General features: G+C 49.2%; 1 protein-coding gene across 2 annotated transcripts in view; it reads right to left on the reverse strand.

Annotated features, from left to right (window-relative positions):
- LOC139680722 (regulator of G-protein signaling 9-like) overlaps window positions 1–18,520 on the reverse strand; it is a 28,386-nt gene extending 9,866 nt beyond the window's left edge. For both annotated transcript variants that reach the window (XM_071573605.1, XM_071573606.1), the window contains exons 1-10: window positions 18,377–18,520; window positions 13,041–13,137; window positions 10,375–10,425; window positions 10,097–10,203; window positions 9,367–9,418; window positions 8,268–8,326; window positions 7,801–7,877; window positions 6,281–6,362; window positions 5,873–5,935; window positions 293–322 (exon numbers count right to left, since the gene is read on the reverse strand). In XM_071573605.1, the coding sequence (XP_071429706.1) occupies window positions 293–322; window positions 5,873–5,935; window positions 6,281–6,362; window positions 7,801–7,877; window positions 8,268–8,326; window positions 9,367–9,418; window positions 10,097–10,203; window positions 10,375–10,425; window positions 13,041–13,137; window positions 18,377–18,439 (681 nt within the window). In that variant the 5' untranslated portion in view covers window positions 18,440–18,520. The remainder of the gene's footprint in view (window positions 1–292; window positions 323–5,872; window positions 5,936–6,280; window positions 6,363–7,800; window positions 7,878–8,267; window positions 8,327–9,366; window positions 9,419–10,096; window positions 10,204–10,374; window positions 10,426–13,040; window positions 13,138–18,376) is intronic.
- Between the last annotated feature and the right edge of the window lie 1,174 nt (window positions 18,521–19,694).

Raw genomic sequence — 19,694 nt, forward strand, 5'->3', positions numbered from 1 at the left:
CTGTCTCTGCACTGGCGCCACTGGATGTATCTCCTACGATTTCCCCACCACTAATTTGGATCTATTGGGTTTAGCCCTGGTGTCTGTCCTTGCTTGAGCCTTCCCATCACTGGGAGAGCTGCAGTGGGAGGTGCAGAGGCAGGGAATGTCCTGAAAGCACACTGACCAAGAGCTCCACGGGGCAGGGACTCTTTAAAGCATCCCCTGCACGGAGGGTTAGAGCCCCCATCCTACACTGCTGTAAGCAACACAGAGAGGATGAACACCTGGAAGTGGGGGAAGCACCACTTACCTCTCTCCTATAAGCTTCCATAGTATTTTTCTGTAAAAGAAAGAAAATCATTAAATTGGGATGGGTGCTTACACTTGCTTTTTTTCTTTTTTTTGAGGCACGGAAACACCGTTGCAGGGTTGCCACTGTGCAGTGCTCTCCAATTAATTCTCATTACAATTAAAATCAAACACAGCAGCTGAGCTAATCAGGGTATCATCAAAGCTAAGAGCATCTACACACGGTAAATTGTCCCATTAGCTGTATTTACTGTTTAGCATTGCTTCTCCCATCACAGGCTGCCTGTATGCCTTCAATTAAGGGGTTATTCTAATGCAGCTAAAATAGATTCATTTACGAGACACAGATTAGATCATTCAATATTCGCTAAAGGAGACAGGAACCAACACATTGCAAAATATAAACACCACAATTAAAAGCCTCAGAAGGAGTATCTGCTGTGCAAAGGGTGTTTACGTTGTGATTTGAATAACTCAGAGTATGTTACATGTCACCCACAAATGAGCAAGCAATTGAAGGCAAGAAATTAACTGCGGGGTGTTTATTCACACAGCTCCCTTTGAAGCACAGTTACTTTGTGTGGAATAAACTGCAGAAGGGAGAAGGAAAGACAGGCTAAGTCAGGATGCTCTCAGCAAGACTTTAAAGGCTCAGGCAGTGTTTCAGTTCTTCAGTTCATGTTTTAGCCAAGATCTGCAACTCAAAATTATTCTATCAAACTGACCCTGTGGCAGGCAGGGGTCTTGCAGAGCGCCTTGGTGAAGCTTGTGAGAGATGAGGGATGAAGCATCTGGCACCAAATGTCCCTGTATGTCCCTTCATCTCCCAGACAAACTGCCCCCCAAGCTGCCCCTATTTTGGGAAAGGCAAGATGCTCTCCCAGGGCTGTTCTGTGAGGCGACCACTGTGGTGCAGATCTGCTTTCGTATTGTATTTTAACCATCATCACTAGCCCTTCTCAGGAGGAAGAAACTACTCTCTACATGGAAATAAAATATGCCCATTCTGCTGAAACTTGCTTGGTTTTGAGAGGCACACTCACCTTTTCAGCAGCAGGAGCCAGATATGCAGCAGGTCAGTCAATGTATCCAGCACTACCATGGAGCCAACCCACCTGCCCCCAGCACAGACCCAGCCTGGCCCAAACAGAAATCCTCACAGTGGCTTCGAGAGGAGAGGAAGCTTTTCCTGCTGGAAATACCATGACCAGCTCTGAATGTGGCAGCACACATCAACTCAGCAGGGAGGAGCAGGACAGCAAACCTCCCTTGCTGATTCACAGGCTCCTGGGATATCTTATAAATGATGAAGGACACATAAGAAAGGAACAGCTTTTCCCCCTTCTCTGCTCTTTGCTGCACCCTGATGCCAGGCCACCTTCCAAGCAGACACCATTTCTTCCCCCCATTTCCACAGTGTCAATTTTTCAGACAGACTGTAGAAATGGAAGGCAAAAAAATCACCTGCTTGTGCAGAAACTTTGCTGATTTACTGTTCTAGAAGATTCCTCTTTAGAGACCTGTGTTTCTGTTCCAGGCCAGCTGCTTTCTGCACAGCAGGAGTTCACTCTCCTTGGGGAACCCGAGGTACAAACCTCATCAGCTTTACAAGTGCCAGCTGAAGAGTTCCATTTAATGGAACCAATGTTTGGCTAAGGCATTAACACATTAAAATCATTAGATGTTTTTTAAAAACCCCATTTTCTTCCATTTTTTTCTCAGGTGGGCCCCAGACAGGCCTGGTGCAGTGGGGTGAGGAGAGGTGGGTGCTGGCACAGTGGCTTGGAGGCAGCTCATGTGACAGTAAAGTTGTGTTATCTTCTAGAGGGGTCTGAGAGGTTGGCAGCACACCACACACACACGAGACAAACAGCTGTGGGAGAGAAAAGAAGAACACAGTAAGAGAAATGTCATATGGAAAAGGAAAGGCACAAATTAAAATGCCATCACAATAGAAAAATTTTATGTGGGTGAGGAAAAATCAAAGCTAATGCCATGTCTGCAAACAAGGAAAGATTTTTTTTTTAAGTACACCCTACACCAAGAATCCCCATCCTGCCACTGTCTGAGTGTGGAGGGATGGGCCTGGCAAAACCAGGGGGTTTGCCAGGGTGCTCCAGGTGGGGAGGGGATTTGGCAAAGCTCACACAGAAAAAGGGGCTGAGCATCACTGAGCAGCAGCACCCACTGAACTGAGCACTCTATGAGGCTGCAGGTGCTGGCTGTGCTCAGCCCTTCCCAGTTCTCAAACCAACAGTAACTGGGAAGAATCTCAGCTATTTCAGCCCAGAGCTGTCTATCATTTCATTTCCCTTTCTCACACAGTGCTCCCACAATCAGTTTCCAGCTTCAGTGCTGGCTCAAGTGACCCTGAATACTCTCTGCATCCCACTGAGCGCTGCCAGTTGTGCCCACCATCCCACCCATCCTTACCCCCACTACTCCCTGCAGCAGCGCCAAAGTGCCCTGCACCACCCACCCACTCTCCCTCACTTGGAAGGAAATTATATTTGGAACAAAAGACTCATTTCTCATAATGAGATTAATTTTGCAATGCCCTTAACAAGCGACTTATGGCAATTAGCGCAGATGAGCTCCCCAGCCCCTCAGGCTTCAAACCAAAATGGCAATTAGGGAAAGGCCTGGGTCTGTCTCAGGCGAGTGCCACAAGCTGTTACACATCCACAGCCTCCTCCTCCTCCTCCCTGGGACACATCATGGCACTCAGGACACCCTGTCTTGTCACACCCCGCTGCCTCTGGCTGAGCACTCCTGGGGCACAAACGCTGCAGAGCTCAGCTGGGAGCCAGCCAGGACCTTCTCCAGAGCCTGTGTCTGGGACCTGATCCACAAGGCTGATGCCATGAGCTCCTACAAGAGCTGGGATAGCTGCTAACTCCCAGCTATCCGTTCACATGGACCTCCTCTGCTCTCAGCATGGGTCTTCCTGACCACACTGGGGAGATGATGGTCATTATGGTTTTGCTTGTCTGGCCACTATTCCCTGTTTACAGAGCTCATAAGCAGCTGGAAAAAGCTTTGAGGTGTATGCCCAAATGGAGCTTGGAGAGAAGAACAAGCACAGGTCATAGTTGTCCAGAGCAGGGACTGGGACAGTGCAGATACTGCCCACAGCACTCCCTGCCCGTGCTCAGAGCTCGTCAAGCTGTGAGGCTGATCCTGGGAATCCTGCACAGCACAGACACTCCCCAGAGCTCAGTGCAAGGGAAACATGTGGGTCTGACTTTCCAGCACTGCAAACTGCACCCCACACACACCCTGTGCCCCTGCAGACACCAACACCCCTCCTTGGGTGCAGACGTAGCCTTTCCCTACACACAGCCAGCTGAGAGCCCACGTGCCAGAGGCAAATCCCGAGTCTGGCACAAGATCATCTCAACACTCATCCCCACTGTGCTGGTGCATCCAGCCCAGCAGCTGGGAATAAAATCTCCAACAGTCCAGGTGTCCAGTTTCACTCAAATGGCCATTTTCCCCCATCTTTTTCATGTGCCTGATCCTGTTCTTTCCAAAGATGTGATGATGCAGCAGAACTTCATCAGGCAAACTGACAGGGACTTGGGAAATTAAAGGCCAGCAATGACTCACTGATCTGTGGCTGATTTGCTGCCAGGACATTTCATTCGACAGCCCCTGAATCCAGCACAATGATTCTGGGGGGAGCTAAAGCACCTCTCAGAAAGACTCTGGTCACAGGAGGCAAGAGCTGAGCGTGAACCCGCAGGCACTCAGCAGGTCTGGCAGTTGCCTGGTAACTCTCTAAGCAGTGAGGCTCAATCATGACTCTCAGAACTGGGTAACAAAAGGCTAAAGCATCACTTAATTAGCAGTTCGATGGATGGCTACTTCTGCCTTACTCCTCCTGCTGAGCTACAACCCTTAACTCATTATAACAGCAAGGGATGCCCATGGGTCAGTAATAAAAGTTCCCTTCAAAGGAGTTCAAGCACCTGTTTATCCCCAGAGGACTATCAGTCAAGGAGGGAGCAGCCCACCAAAGAGCCTGAGCAAGTGAAAGATGCTCATGCCAATATCAGCCTCAAAGAAGTCATTGCAATGGCAGAAATTAATTATTTTCTTTTCTTCCTCAACTCACAAGATAAAAAGCCCAATTATTTGGCCAACAAAGTGAAGGTGGATTGAGCAGGAACACAATTCAGAGCTCAGCCCATCCTTTCTGCTCACCAGAGGCTGTTGAGCCACAGATGTCTGTGAGAGCAGCCTGCCAGAAGCTAAAAACAAAGCTGCCAGTCCAAAGGTGACTCCATGGGGTCTTTTGGATGTCTCATGTGTTGTCAGTCGTTCTCTCAAAAGCAAAAGGAGGAGCAAGAAGAACTTTCCCTCTTTAGCTCAGCCTTCAGAGACCAGCTTGGAGGGGCAGTGAAGTCACCCCAAAGCTGGTGTCCTTTGGCTTATGCCCTCCTTGGAGTCTCCACTGATGGGGGAACTGACCATCTCTCATTCCAGGTAGAACTGAGCAGAGATCCCTCAGCTCACTTCCTCCTGGAGCCTGGAGCTGGCTATGGGCTTTCAGACGGTTTGCAAACCTAAAATCCTTTCCATGTCAGCTGTAAAACTGTGGGCGAGGAGTTGGCTTACTCCTCTTTCCTCCACTTCTTTACTCTTAAGATTAAAAAAAAAGGCTTTCAACAGCTGCTACTTACAGCAAGAAAAAATAAAATACACCCCAAGCGTACACTTTGCTCCTTTTCAGTCTCTATAGCAACAGAACACAGCTGGCCAAAGCAATTATCCTGCCTCTGGCTGCTGAGATGTTTAAAGGCTGTTACAAAAATGGGAAGTTGTGGGAATACCTTGAGTGTGATTACAGTAACATTTGCATTTAATTGCTGAGAGATGCTTTGACTTTGCTTCCCAATGAACACCGTTAAGTGCACAAATACAGGATCACTTCAAAGGACTGATGGAGGAAGGGAAGGGCAGCTCCAGCTCCTCATCCACTGACTGCATCTGTCTTATTGTGGACTCCCAACCAGTTCACCCAGTTACAGCCTCCAGTTTCAGTTCTTTAATTTGCTTTCTTTAAAGTCCATAATATGCATTTTTTGGGCAACATTTTGTGTCTCCCATCCACCACAACAACTTCTTCATCTTCTTACCACACATTAATTACCCATTTGGAGGTATTCTGTCATTTTAGTTTAAACCTGGATCTTTCCACTGCCCTCACAATCCCACACAATTCATTCAGCATTAATAAAAAGGCAGCAATGAGTACCTGGAGATAGAGGATTCCTTGGTTCAGTTTCAGCAGCCAAGAAAACATGTCCTGTGGCCAAGCACTCTCACTAACTGATGTGGCAAGAAAGCTGACAATGTATTTTCAGACTAGAAGAAGCTGCCAAATCCTATTTTGAAGGCTCCACCTCCCAGAAGAGATGGCCTCAACCTCTGGCCTGTTCAGCTGTTCCAGCTGAGCTGACACGCTCAGCCTGTGATGCCCCCACAAAAAACCAATCCCAGGGACACTCTCTGTGTCCTCCCAAACAAATTCAGCGGGTGTGAATAAAAAAGCAAACAACTGTCTCACCTGGTTTACCTTATTTTCATTGGGATCAGTTACACGGTCTACTCCATACTCCAGGACGTCTTGCATGCCTGGCTGTGATGAACAAGAAACATCAACAGCTTTGGAACTCTTTTGGCTTAAAGTCTGTGGTTCACACAAATGCATGAGCAGACCCCTGACCCCAAAGGACTCCACTGCCAGCAGTGCTCTGGGAAGCTCTGCCCCCTGAATCTGGGAATGCCCCGCTCCAAGCATGGGTGCTGCAGCTGGATCTCTCTCCTTTGCACCTCTGAGAGCAACAGAGGAAAAGTGGTGGGGACTCAAAGAAGGCCTGGACTGACCTACCCCTTGGCACACAGCCCAGGGGGCAGTTTGTCCCAGGTGGCTGCAGGGAGGGCACCACCAAATCACTGAAGTCACACACCACCCTCTACTTACAGGGGTTCTGTTCACAAGCCAGTAGGCTCTCTCCTGGCAGTCCAGGGCGTACCTGTCCTCCTTCTTCCGCTCCTTCCCTGCCCTGCAAAGCCAACAACAGGGGAATACATGAATTTAGCCCTCCTAAAACCAGTGGGCTGAGAAGCAGGGCACACCTCCAGCCACCCCTGCCCCACACATCCCAGCCTGACTGAGCGATGCTCCGGCATTGCCTCCTGACCACATCTTGTTTCAGCTAATTCTGGGCTGCAGCTCATGTTCACATGGCCACACACGGCTTTGGAGAAATCATCATCTTCCTGAACTGAGCTGGGAGCAGACAAATCCCCTTCTGATTAGGCAGACAGCCCTTTGGTAGCTTTGTGCTGACAATCCACTACTTGCCATCAGTCCTGCTGCTTCACGTTTATCCATCTCTGATGTCCCCAGGCAAAATATGAGGATTGCCACACAGAGATACATCCTGGACACGTCTCATCCCTGTCTCACAGCAAAGTGGGGCTGTTTCTCACAGAAATTATTTGGAAATGGCACCAAGGAGTGTTCCCAGGCACCAAAACCCAAATCACCTCTACAATTAGACAGAAGAGGCATTAGCATGGTTTGGGCTTGGACCAATTAATTCTTTCCCAGAAAAGTCCTGGGCACAATTTTGGACTTAGCATGGGGAAAGGAGCATTCCCAAGAGGCTGTTTGCATGTGGCCTCCCTGCTGTGGTTGGCAGGGTGGGTGTTGTGCCCCAGTCTGCCCCAGCAGCACCAGCACAGCCGCAGACGAGGTTAATCTCCTGGTTCAGACACAGCCTCGGTATCTGACTTTAAAACTGCATTTGGCATCTCTTAGCCCAAGTCTGACCTCAATTTACAAGAACAACAGTCTTGTGTTTAATGAGACAGTTATCTGATGAGCTGTATTCCCACGACTTGGCTGCCATCCCAGGGAAGACAGAGAGGCTGCTGAACAGCAGAGGCAGTGCCTGTTGTGCTGGGAGGTGAAAGAAGGTAAAAGGAACCCACAGGGAGTAGGAAAGATCCTGTGTTCAGAGGAGTAATCCCACCTCATGTTCACCAACTTTCCTGGGAATCTGAATGATTTGGCTCCTAAGATCAAGCCCATTTGGCTGGGTGTCTCAGTATGCATTTCACAGTTTTCTCCAGAAGTCCCTGCTGGGAACATTTGCTGCCTCTTGATCCAGGGCACTCCATTCAGCTGTGAGATGTGCAAGGAACACCTGACACAGCCCAACAACAGGCCAATGTCCAGTGGCCTGACACACAAATGCTCATGGACAGGGCTGAGCTAAATGAAGCTGGTTCTAATGAGGGCTTGCCCACTGCAGCATCAGCCCTTGGCTTCTTCAGGGAGCCACATCAGGTGCAAAATCTAAACCTCCTCTAAAAGTCATTTTAAAGCTGCAATTGATGTTTTTAAAGTGTAATTTCACTGTGCACCAAGACAGCCAAGATCTTCTCCTTGTACCCTTCCCAGTGATGCAAACAAGGGAATGCAAGTCAACTCACTTGTACTGCTCCTTGGCCTGCATAATAACAAAATCCCACTTGTAGTTTATTTTTTGATTGAGCATGTTGTAATGTTCCTGGAACAAAAATAAAAAAGCAGTTAGTGTGAAAATTCTGGCCAGGGCACTCCCAAGCCAGGGTTTTCTTGCCTCTCCATAGCTCAAGGAAGCCAAGCTGGTAAATGAGCCAGGAAATCTGGATTGTTCTGAAAGCAGTTACAAGAATTGCAACAGTTCAAAAATCCCATTGCAAGGAGAGCAATTACCCCTGTTAAAATTATAATTGATTTCACAGTATTTATCTGTACTGGCTGTTTTTACACTTGCAAAATTTTGGCTTTTGATACTGCTGGAGTAACACCTCATGCAATTCAAGAGGTGATTTTTTGCTATTCCCCATTAGCAATAGAGGGCTAAAGCTGTAACAAGTGAAGGGCTTGTAATGGAACAAGTGCAGCATCTCCTCACCTTTTCATATTCTTCTAAAATCCCTTTCCTCTTGATGTTCTTCTTTGCCAAATAAATTGCTGTGCAACAAGAAGCAAATTAGCAGTCAGTTACACTTAGACCAACAAGTGCAAGAATAATTAAAAATTTACCCACAGGACAAACACAGGAGTCTTTGTCTGCTACAACATCTTCCTGATCATAAGCTCCAAATCTCACAAAATCCCACTGAAGAAAAAAGAACTTGGTGCTTTCACTTTGCCATGGATGCCCAGGCTGGGAGCAGCCAGGCAGAGCAGGCAGCGTGTGCCTTCTTCAGGAATACCCTTCCCTTGGGAACTCAGCCAGGGTTTCATGGATCAGGGGGTACTGGACCAAATCTTTCAGATGTTGGGGTTCTTCAGAGTTTGACCTCCAAGCCTTCTGAACACAGGCCAGTGTTTTGCTCAAGTTCTAATAAAAACATTCCAATCTAAAATGGGCTTTTTTATTTCCCCAGAAGATCTACAGCATATTGTAGATAAAAACCACAGAGGACAATCTGGGTATAAACAAACCAGTCTGTGAATTGCACAGCCCACAGGAGCAAACGAAGCTGATCAGCCCAAGTTTCATGACCAGCTTTACATCCAGCTTTACATTTAAAAGCATCATAAAAGCAAAAAAAAGATTTATATGGAAAGAGCCATCAGGAGACATTAGAAGCCACTGTGCATCCTATAAAGACAGAAGCACATCTGAATGCAGGGCTTGATCCAAATGTACAGGAAGATAGTCTTGGGCTCAGATCCAGGAATACACTTAACTACTCAGGGAAATCTAATCCTGTGTTTAAAGTCTTCCCTATCCAGCAAGGCAATTCAGATGTGTTCCTGTCTGATGGATCTTAGTGGAACATAAGAGCTTAAGCACTTTCCCCCATCAATGCCACCACAGGATGGTCACACCCTCAATTCACCACTACTGAGAATTATTCATAGAATAGCAAGAAAAAAATGCAAGGGTTGGTCATTGCAGGTGGAGACACGGCACAAGGCCATGAAGAGCAAATGTGGTGCAGGACTGTGTGCACAAACCCACATTGCCCACACCTCCCAAACATGTGCAGTGCAGAACTCACCATAGTCTGTGTCATCAGCAGCCCAGCTCTGCACAGGCCAGAAATAGGGAGTCTGCAGAGAAAGGAGTCAGTGGTTGGTGCACAAAGATCTTAAACTCATGCCAAGAGGCACCTGGAACCATCCACACCAGAGGGAGCCTCAGGTCCTTAGTTGCATGTCAGCTGGCACTGCAGGGCAGCCACAGAAGGAAAATCCACTGCCAGTATCAAATCCACTCCCCCTCTCCCACCAGGTAATATGGACAACCTCTCCCTGCTGCCCAAACACTCAGACTGAGATGCTGGAACCTGATTTGGCACCATGTGGGAACCAGACTCCTCATTCCAAGTACCAATGATGGTCCCCTAACTTTGCATCCTAATGGAAACAGTCCAACCACGAGCTCTGAAAACATCCCATTATTACTGTGTTGTTGTATATTCATTATTCAGTGATCCCAGACCATTCTACTTCCAACCAGCAATTCCATTTGCTACTTTAAGACCTAGAAGGGAACACACATTTGGAAGAAAGCACAGCTATTATTAAGCTGAACAAGTACATTAACTTAGTTGAATAAACTATCACAGTTTCCCTGTAAAGTGCAATCCCAGACTTCTCAGTGGATCCCTTCCTCCTGCACAGCGTGGACTCACCACTACAGTTCCCAGGGAACTGCCCCAGCTGCCTGTTTTTAATAAAAACTAGTGCTGAACTCTCTCACAACAGCTTAGAGAAGCTGCAACTCACTTGAAACCTGTAGAGGCTGCCATCTGCCTTCAGGGTGAGGTTCTTTGGCTCCTGCAGAGGGTAGATGTACCCATATTTGACAAACAGGTCTCCCAGGTGCAGTGCCTCTGAAAATGGAGGGCAGATGTTTAGATTGCACAGAAACACTACACTGGAATTAAAAGTGAGCTCCTACACAGGAGAGAAGAATTCATCTTTTTAAAAGGTTTTGTCTATAGAGACATTAAAGTTTTATAACTGGAAGCTGAGAAAGCCTCAATTTTGACACTTTTACCCACCTTCTGCAGTGATCTGCAAGCGCTGAAGAATCCACTGCAATATATCATTACCTGCAAAGCAAAGCAAACATCAGGGGCTGGAAATCAGGAGTGTGCCCAAACCCACGGGTGAAAATGAGACCTGTCCAGCCCTCACCCCTCGCTGTGCTCTGGATCCCACCGAGGGCACAGACCCCCCTTTTCACAAACATACCTACAAATGCACCACAGAAGGAAGCAGAGATAAAATGCACTGCTGGTCTGCCACTGGCCATGCTGTCACTCCCCAAACCAGCATCATCTCCTGGGATAGGGAGCCCGAGGCAGGCAGTGACCTTGGCATGGCACAGCGAGAGTGTGCACAAGCACACATGGCCCGAGCAACACCTAAACCCTCATCAGTGGCTTAGAGAGGGCTTAGGCAACACAACAGCTTTCACATGCAGGGAAGGTGAAGTGCCTCAAGCAATGCAACAGCCTTCACACCCAGGGAGGGTGAAGTGCTCCTTGTCTTGAAAGATTCACTGCGAAGAACATCCAGATGCACAGAGCACAGTCCTGCCTGTTTCACAGAAAACCAGTGACTGGTCCTCTAAGAGTCCTTGAAGGAATAGAAGGGATATCCAAATCTCAGATCCAAGCTGCAGTGGTAACAAGATTTATCAAAGGGAGACAAAATTTCTGCATTCACACACATTTTATCTCTCCCAGTTCTTTTCTTGGAGTGTGAGCAGTCAGCACCCACAGTCAGCATAAATCTCCAGCAGTTTTAGTTTTATGTTCTGGGGGCCAAATTTCATGAAACCTCTTTCCATTTAAAGAGGGCAAAAATGCACTTTTCCCCTGATCAGTTACTGGTGTTTTCCTCCAAACCTCCCCTAGGATTGCAGACTGAGGTGTCGACCTTTCTTGACATTGCAGTGATGACTTAACTTTCTAATAGGGGCTCAGAGCTCTTATCCTACTACCTGCTTCCTGAAATAGATGAAATTAAAGGATTATCTCATCACTCATTTCTAGACAGCTCTCTCTGTAAGCACTTTCCCCCACAGGTGCACATTTAACATCGAGGTTTATTTGTGAGCCATTTTACTGACTTTTACTGAATTTAACTAGTTAGCTTCCTGCACAGGCAGATCCACTCTCTCCAGAGGATCCGTGTCCACTGCTCCAATGCCTTCACCACACCCTCACTACACATGAATCAGTCTCTCTTGAAACACCCAGAAGCCAATCAGTATCCATGCAACTTGTACAGCACTAAAAATATCCCAGTTTAGAGAGTGGTGAGCACCACACAAGGGGACTGGAACTCACTTGCCTCTCAGAAGCTGACTAGAATTTCTGACTTCTGCAAGAGGGAACTTGCAGCAATTTCAGTTAAGGAACCAAACCCAGCAGGCAGCACGCAAAGAGGATGAGTGCCAGGGGGTACTGTCCCTCCACATCAGCTAGCCATGGACTTTTAGGAAGTGGTATTTTATGTTGGGCAGACATTAAGAGAAGTTCTTGTTCCCCTGCACTTAATCTGTGTGGGACACCATCTTCAGCACAGGGGAATCTTCCCTGCAGTGCTGCCTTAACTGCTCCCTTACAGCTCTGGGAGGCAAGGCCAGCTCCTCTGTACATGCAAACCTCCACCAAATTCAGCTGCATAATAACTGTGTGAGCCAGGATGTGGTTTGGACTGCAGTGCATGGAGGGTGCAGCTGAGAACCAGCTTCAGATGTGTCTGAGTTCTCCTGAGCCCTTCACTGACTGACTTTACCCACTGCCAAGCAACTTCAGTGCCTCTGCTCTCTCATTTTTTTAAAAAAATGGGGCAAACAATACACAGGAAGATTCAGACTTTGCAAACACAGTGGGAAAAGTCTCCTGAGTTGCCTGGAGCAAACTCACTGGTTCCAGTGGGAGTTTTTGTTCTGAGTTTCAAAGTGCTGCAGAAAGACCAAAGCAGGAGGAAGAAGCTTTGGTAGAGTGTGTGTGAATATTTACAGCAGAGGATTCCTCACAAGAGCTTTTGTGGAGGCCTGGCAGTGCCTGGTGAAGGGAGCAGCAGCCACAGGGAGGCTGGGATGGGGGCTGCCTGTAACACCCTACATGACAGCACAGCTCCCCTCTGCTGCCTCCTCAGCCTGCTTGAAGGAGGCAAAGCTGTCATTTAGAGGCACAGAAGTGGGTTGAATATTTTGTGCTTTTCCTGCCTACGAAAGGAAAATTACTAGCAGCAAACATTAAAAGGCAGACTAATTGTTTATTCCTCATTTCTGAAGTCCCATCTTTCAGTCTGCCTCCAGGCTGCTTATTTTAACGGGGTTTTAATATTCATCTTTATTTGTGATCCAGCCTCACTGGGAATATGACAAGTCTGGAGACTGCAGCACCTACTCACCTCTATGCTGAAAGAAAGCAAAGCCACTTGAATTAACCCCCCAAGAGAAACCTGAAAGTGTGTGGTTATCAATCTTTGTGTCCCTGATTCAAAGAGTAGGAATGAACTGAGACACGAGTGAGAAAGAGATAAAGGGAGCAGGTTCATCTCAAAGGATGTACAGCAAATATTTCTTGGGAACACAGGCTCCAGCATTGAGCCAGCCACTGGCAACCCTGCCCGTGGGGTCCACACACAGCTTTCTTTTCTCTGCTAACCTTCCTTGGCCTGGTGCTTGCCCCTGGGAAGCTCTTACCTGTCACAGCATGTGGGATGTTGGCAATCATCACTGTCTGTGTCTGTGTCTTGATGCCCGTGTCTGGATTCTGCATCTCCATCATGAGGGCTTCAATCTGCAGAGCACAGAATGGGAAGGATTACAGGAATGGGAAGGAGGGAGCCCCAGGACCACTGCAGCATTCCTGAGGGGTGGGCAGTGGGGTGCCACAGGAATGGATACAATGGCCACAGCCCTCTCCAAACCTGCCCTTGCCATGAGAGATGCCACCTCCAAACCACACCAGCTCTCACACTGACTCACAGGGTCACTCCCTCTCACTGGACACACAGCCAGGGTTAGCAGATGAGGGACAAGATGTAATTGCTCCATGAGAGCTGAGCTAAGACAAAATAAAGAATAAAATCTCTAGTACCAATAAATGTTCCTCTCTGGCTCAGTGGGCTATTTGCTGGGCCAATTAGATAGAAAAAAGGGGAGGAAATAGAATCTGTGCTTCTATTGCACAAATCCCCCAGCTGTGCACAGACTTGTAGATATTGCACCATGCACCATAAATATAAGCAATATTTGGCTGGAGACCAAACAGCAAAGGTTCTGTTTCTGGTCTGCAGATAATCACCAGGCAGAACTGTGGAAGACCAAGAGAAACACATCACTTTGCTCCAGGGCTGAGCAAGAAGCTCAGATCTGGGAGGGGATGAGAATGGTCAGTCCTTTGAGACAGCACAGCCACCTCCTGAGCCAGGGCTTTGGAAAACTGGCCAGGGAGTGATTCCAGCAGGGACCAGGACTTCCATGTGGGAGAACAGTCTGCCAACAAACACAGACTAGAGCCCAGCTCACAGGAAGGAGGTGCACAAGGAGGTCACATGGAGGTGCATGAGGTGCACAGGGAGGTGCATGAGGGGCTGTCCAGACGTTCCTGTGGATGGCTGCACCCCCCAGCCCAGGGTCCCAGCCCTGTCTGTGGGCAGCAAAGCTCAGTCTCTCCAGGGATGGGGCAGAGACACACCATCTGGAGCAACATCCTCCTATCCAGCAGCATCTCCCACCCACAACTCCCAAGGGATGCTGATGACTCGTTTTTAACAGAGGATGAGTCTCACCCTCAGGGCCAGACTTCTTCTCTTTCTGGTTTCCAATTATCCTTTCTTTTTAAAAGATAAAGATTTTCAAGGGTATTTTCCTCCTCTTTCACTCAACATCCTACTAGCACTACCCCAAAAGCACAAGAGCCTCTGCTGGTACTTGGGATCCTCTGCTCAGATGGGTTGGATGGGGCCACACTCCTCATCTCCCCATTGTAGATTATCCGAGTGCCATGAGAGAACTGGCTTTGGGGATGATGCTCTTCTTTCTGTCTTCTGCTTCCAGAGATACTAAATCAAAACTGTTTCAACAGGACCAATTTGGTCTCTCTACACATTCATTTTGGGTGAGGCTGTAGCTTTTTAACTAGGAGTAGAGGATTTAATGAGTGTGACTTGATGACACTTATGCATAATGAAGGGCATTGTCTTCACAGGCACCACAGTGACTTTGTCCCCAAGTCTTGCCAAGTTCAGTGAGGATTTAAGCTGTAGTGACAGGGTGCACTCTGAGCTTGTCAGTAAAACTGGATTTTCAACTGTTTTCAAAGGCAGTGACAAATTAATACTAAAATGGAGATGCTGGTAAAATTTCACACAAATATTTGTATAATACTTATATAAAATATAAGGGGGCAAGATCACCTCAAGCACAGAGCACCACGAGGCATAAGAGCCACAGAGGTCTCCCTTCAGATCAGCCTCATCTCAAAAGCCACAAAGGAGCAACAGGAAAAGTGTCTGTTGCCCATCTGATTGTAAGAAATCACACAGTTCACTGAGTGCAAAGCAAAACTCAAACTCACATATGATAAGAAAAAGCATTACTGCATTTCAAGAGCATGTGGGAACTCAAATGATCAGTGATTGGTGGAGTGTTCGTGGTTCTGGAGAAGAAGGATGGATCCAGCATGGATCCAGGGACAAGTGGGGCATGGAGAAGTGAGGGTAAATGACCACTGATGGATTGCTTGGTTGGGTTACCCTGGGGGCATTTTCCATCCCTGTTTCTCTGAGCTTTGAACACCCACCACCTCCCAAGGGTCAGGCATCTGCAGTGCAGCAGCAACAGGCTCCAGGTACTGAGACTGTCATACAACAGCAAAACACTTCCAGGGTGAGGAGTTCAGCCCCCTCAGCATTAACTCAGAGGCATCTTTGCTTCAGATGTAAGAAAGATCAATTTTCCCTGCAGGCTCCAGTTCCCAGCCGATTGCCCACTCCTGGTGCTATAACTAAACATCTGCTGCTTTCTCCATCGTGGGTATTTGTTTGCTTCTAGCCCCTCTCACTGCTTGCTACTATTTACAAAGATCAGCTCTCCCTGCTCAGATTTCCAAGGCAACAACACAGTCCTTCATCCCAACTCTGGCCCCTGAAGGCTCATTCAATTGTTTTCTAGACTACAACTACCAACCCTGCTTTGCATATTGATGGATGGTCAGAAAAATGGGAAGGAATGAAAAAAATCCATTGTTAGCCACCTAAAACTTCCTGCTTTTTCTTAATTAAAGCTGAGAGGAGGAGGCCTGTTCCCACCTAGTGATCTCTGAGCCAAAGGAAGTAAATCTGTGAATGGGGAGGGCAGGGCTGTACCTGGCTGAGCACAGTGGTTCCCACCAGGACTGCTCAGATCATGTCAAGCTTGGTGGGATGCTCCAAAGAAAACCATAGCATTGACAACCCCACACATGGACAGGGAAAGGGAGGATGGGATGAGGTCAAGCTTGGCCTAAGGCTCAGCCTCAGCCATATCCAAGGTCTTGCTTAAACAGAGAGCAGGAGGCTGCTGGATTGCTCCTTCCAGTAAAAACTCAATTCAGGTGCTGACAGGCCTTGGAAAATGCCTAGGCAGGTGAGAGCCAGCAGCTCCTGGAAGGTCTAAGCCCAAGAAGCCAAGGCAGGCTAGAAAAGCCCCCAGCCACACTGTGGACCCCAGGATGGGCCCTCCCTGGTTGCTGCACAGCACTGGGAGAAGCCACGAGGGACCAGAGGAAGGAAAAGGCAGAGGAAAAAGGCAAAGAGCATCCAGTCCATCAGCCCTCTCTACAAAGTATGAGACTCAATGCAGCTCGTGTAGTACAACAAGGAAAAACACAGAGCCCTGCCTGGTGCTGCCTCCAGCTTTGCCAGGTGATGCCCAACAGGGTTAGACCCTAACTATGGGGCAGGCACAGACACCAACAGCCTGGGCTCATGGAAGGTCTCCCAGCATTCGGACAAAATGTATTTCAGGGGCTTCTGTCCCAACAGACTTTGTGCCTGCAAAGATAGTTTTTGAGACTAATAAAATAGAATAAAGCAACCTAAGTGTTAGGATGAGTATTTGATGGATGAGAAGGTGTTGCAGGGCCTTGGAGGGGGCTCTCCAATCCCCCCTGGGTTCAGCCATGAAGATCAAGCTCCACATCCAGCCCAAGTCGTGCAGAGCAGCCTCACAGCAAGAACACAGCACTACCCACCACGCCTAAAGCAACCCCCTGTCCTCTCCCCATGTCAATGGCAGGATTGCTGTGATCATGAACTTCATGCTGGGGAAGCACCACAGAAAGGGGCATGGCAGCTGCAAAGGCACCCCAGGCCAGCAGCCTGACAGCACAGCAGGAAGCCCCTGTGTGTCAGCTGGCTGCAGAGCATGAGCACAGGCTTAAGCAATTAAGAAAGCTTCTCTCTAGGATTTTAGCTCCTCGTGGATCTAAGCCTGTAAGGTGCTCACTGGATGCTGAGCATCCTCAGTTCCCACCACTGGCAACCAGTAAAGGTGCTCGGTATATCCAGACAGGCTGTCTGCACACAGACCACACTGCCATGGAAGAGTCAAGGCTCCAAACAGCTTCCCCAAGGTCTGGAAAAAACAGGGGAGGACTGAAAGCAGAGAGCCAAGGCCTTTCTGCTGACCACCTGGGAGCTTCCTTTCCTACTGCCAACAGGTCTCAGGCTTGCAAAGCATGAGCACTACTAAAAGCCCCTCACTGCCCATAGTGTGAGCAGTGCCTGCTCTGTGTGTGAGTGGTGAATGCTCCATAAGAGCCATTTGCTCTGTTCTGACAGATCTTCCCACCTGAGGAACTGGGAGCACTTTGCAAAGGCTGCTGCCCTCCTACAGAGCAGCAGAAGCACAGCTGCTGGCTGTTGTTTTCTCAAAGCCCACAGCTTCTCTTCTGCACCCCCGCATGCAACTCCACAGGGTATTACTCAGTGCAGAATTTGGCCCAGAGTATTTCCCTTGGCAGGGCTCCCCAGTCAAATTTACCCTGCAAGACACAGCAACGAAGAAAATACCCTCTTTACTTCCTCTGGCATAAAACGTAGTGCTTGTACTGCCAGGCTTATACCTTAGCATTGAACAGTCCCAAATTCCCCTCCCTTTACCCCTGGAATCCTCCTTAGGTCGTGGGCGTTGAGGAGAGCTGACTACAACTTGAACAGCCACTCACTGGCTGTACTTGTCACAGGAAATTCAGTTAATTCCACTCAACAGGATAAGCCAAAGGCAGGAGAGGTGGGTGGGAGAAAAGCTAGCTTAACACTCTGTTTTTTAAAATCTGCAGATACCAGTTATACTACAACTGGTGACGCTTTTGAATGAATGATACAGGAAAAAAACCCCCAACAAATGCTTTACAAAATTATGTTTCACACCCAAAAGCGTGGGCATAGGTGTGCCCACTCCTTCTACTGCTTCTGGTCACAAACACGCTCGTTTCTGAAAAACTGGAGGGAGGCAGAGAGCAGACATTGGCAGGAATACACCTTCTGAAAGCAGACAGGAGCTGAAAACACCGGGAACCACACGCTGGACCAACCAGCCCAGAGCTGCACTGACTGGCCTGGCGCTGCAGCTGACGGGTTTTCCCCTGGGAAACGACACCTTTGAGGGTTTTGGGGAAAAAATAAAGAAGAGGGAGGAAACCTGTCAGGAGAATCAGTCAGCTGAGGCTAAGCTGCAAAAAGAAACAAAATTACAGCGCTCTTTCCTCCGACACCAGCACGCGCTGCCCCCCAGCCCGCCCCCCGGAGCCAGCTGCGATCCACGGGGCTCTGCAACAGGTCATGGGGCTCCGAACTCCCGGGGATGGGGCTGTCACCCTCGGACCCCACACGCCCAGAGGTGCCCCGGGGAGCTGCGGTCGAGCAGGATGCTGTGAACACAGCCCACCCCGCCCGAAGCACCGCCAGCGCTGCCCCGGGCACCGCATCGCCCCGCCCGGACTGAGCGATGCCCATAACGGTGCGGCTGTGCCGGCGCTGCTGAGCCCTCACCTTTTTCAGGAAGGCCATCCGCGGGCGGTAGCGCTGGCCCTGGTCGAGCCGTGTGATGGTCATGGTGGCGGGGAGCGGTACCGGGGAGCGGTATCGGAGCGGCGGCGGCGGAGCGGCCCCGGCAGGGCGCACCTGGCTGCGGGCACCGACACCCGCCGGGGGCGGCGCCAACACTGCGCGCCGCAGCCAATCAGCGCCCGCCGCCCCGCGCTCATTTGCATGAAGTCGTGAGGCGGCCGCGTGGGGGCGCTCGTGAGAGCGAGTGGCGTAGTGCGATGGAATGGGATGGGATGGGATGGGATGGGATGGGATGGGATGGGATGGGATGCGATGCGATGCGATGCGATGCGATGCGATGCGATGGGATCGGGTGGAGTGGAATGGGATGGGATGGGATGGGATGGGATGGGATGGGATGGGATGGGATGGGATGGGATGGGATGGGATGAGATGGGATGGGATGGGATGCGATGCGATGCGATGGGATCGGGTGGAGTGGAATGGGATGGGATGGGATAGGATGGGATGGGATGGGATGGGATGGGATGGAGTGGAATGGAATGGAATGGAATGGGATGGAATGGAACGGGATGGAGTGGAATGGGATGGAATGGAATGGAATGGAATGGATTGGATTGGAATGGAATGGAATGGAACGGGATGGAGTGGAATGGGATGGAATGGAATGGAATGGGATGGAACGGAATGGGATGGAATGGGATGGAATGGAATGGGATGGAATGGAATGGATTGGATTGGAATGGAATGGGATGGAATGGAATGGAATGGAATGGAATGGAATGGAATGGGATGGAGTGGAATAGAATGGAATGGAATGGGATGGAATGGAATGGAATGGAACAGAATGGAAGGAGGGGGCCAGGGCTGACTGCAAGGGCTTGTGTCTGGGTTTGAAGCAGGGACGGGGGCTGATGGAGGTCCATAGTCCAGGCGTTGCAAACACTGTGCCTGGGGCAATGCTGGTAGTGCTTTGGGTGGGGTGAGATGTATTCACAGCATCCTTCTCTGCCACAGCTCCCCAGGGCACCTCTGGGTGTGTGGGGTCCAAGGGGTGACAGCCCCATCCCCAGAAGTTTGGGGCCATGACCCGTTGCAGAGCCCCGTGGATCCCAGCTGGCTCCAGGGGGCAGTCTGGGGGCAGCGTGTGCTGAAGTGTGTGATGGAGAAAATAAAGGTTGAAGGTCTGTCTGGAAGGATCCGGGTGCTGGCAGCTGTCCAGGAGAATTGAACTTGGGAGTCACACTGGAGATGGCCCTTCCTAAAGGAGAGTGTTTGCATAGAGCAGGTGGTGTTAGGG

The sequence above is a fragment of the Pithys albifrons genome, chromosome 19, assembly GCF_047495875.1.
Source record: "Pithys albifrons albifrons isolate INPA30051 chromosome 19, PitAlb_v1, whole genome shotgun sequence".
Classification (NCBI taxonomy): Eukaryota; Metazoa; Chordata; class Aves; order Passeriformes; family Thamnophilidae; genus Pithys; species Pithys albifrons.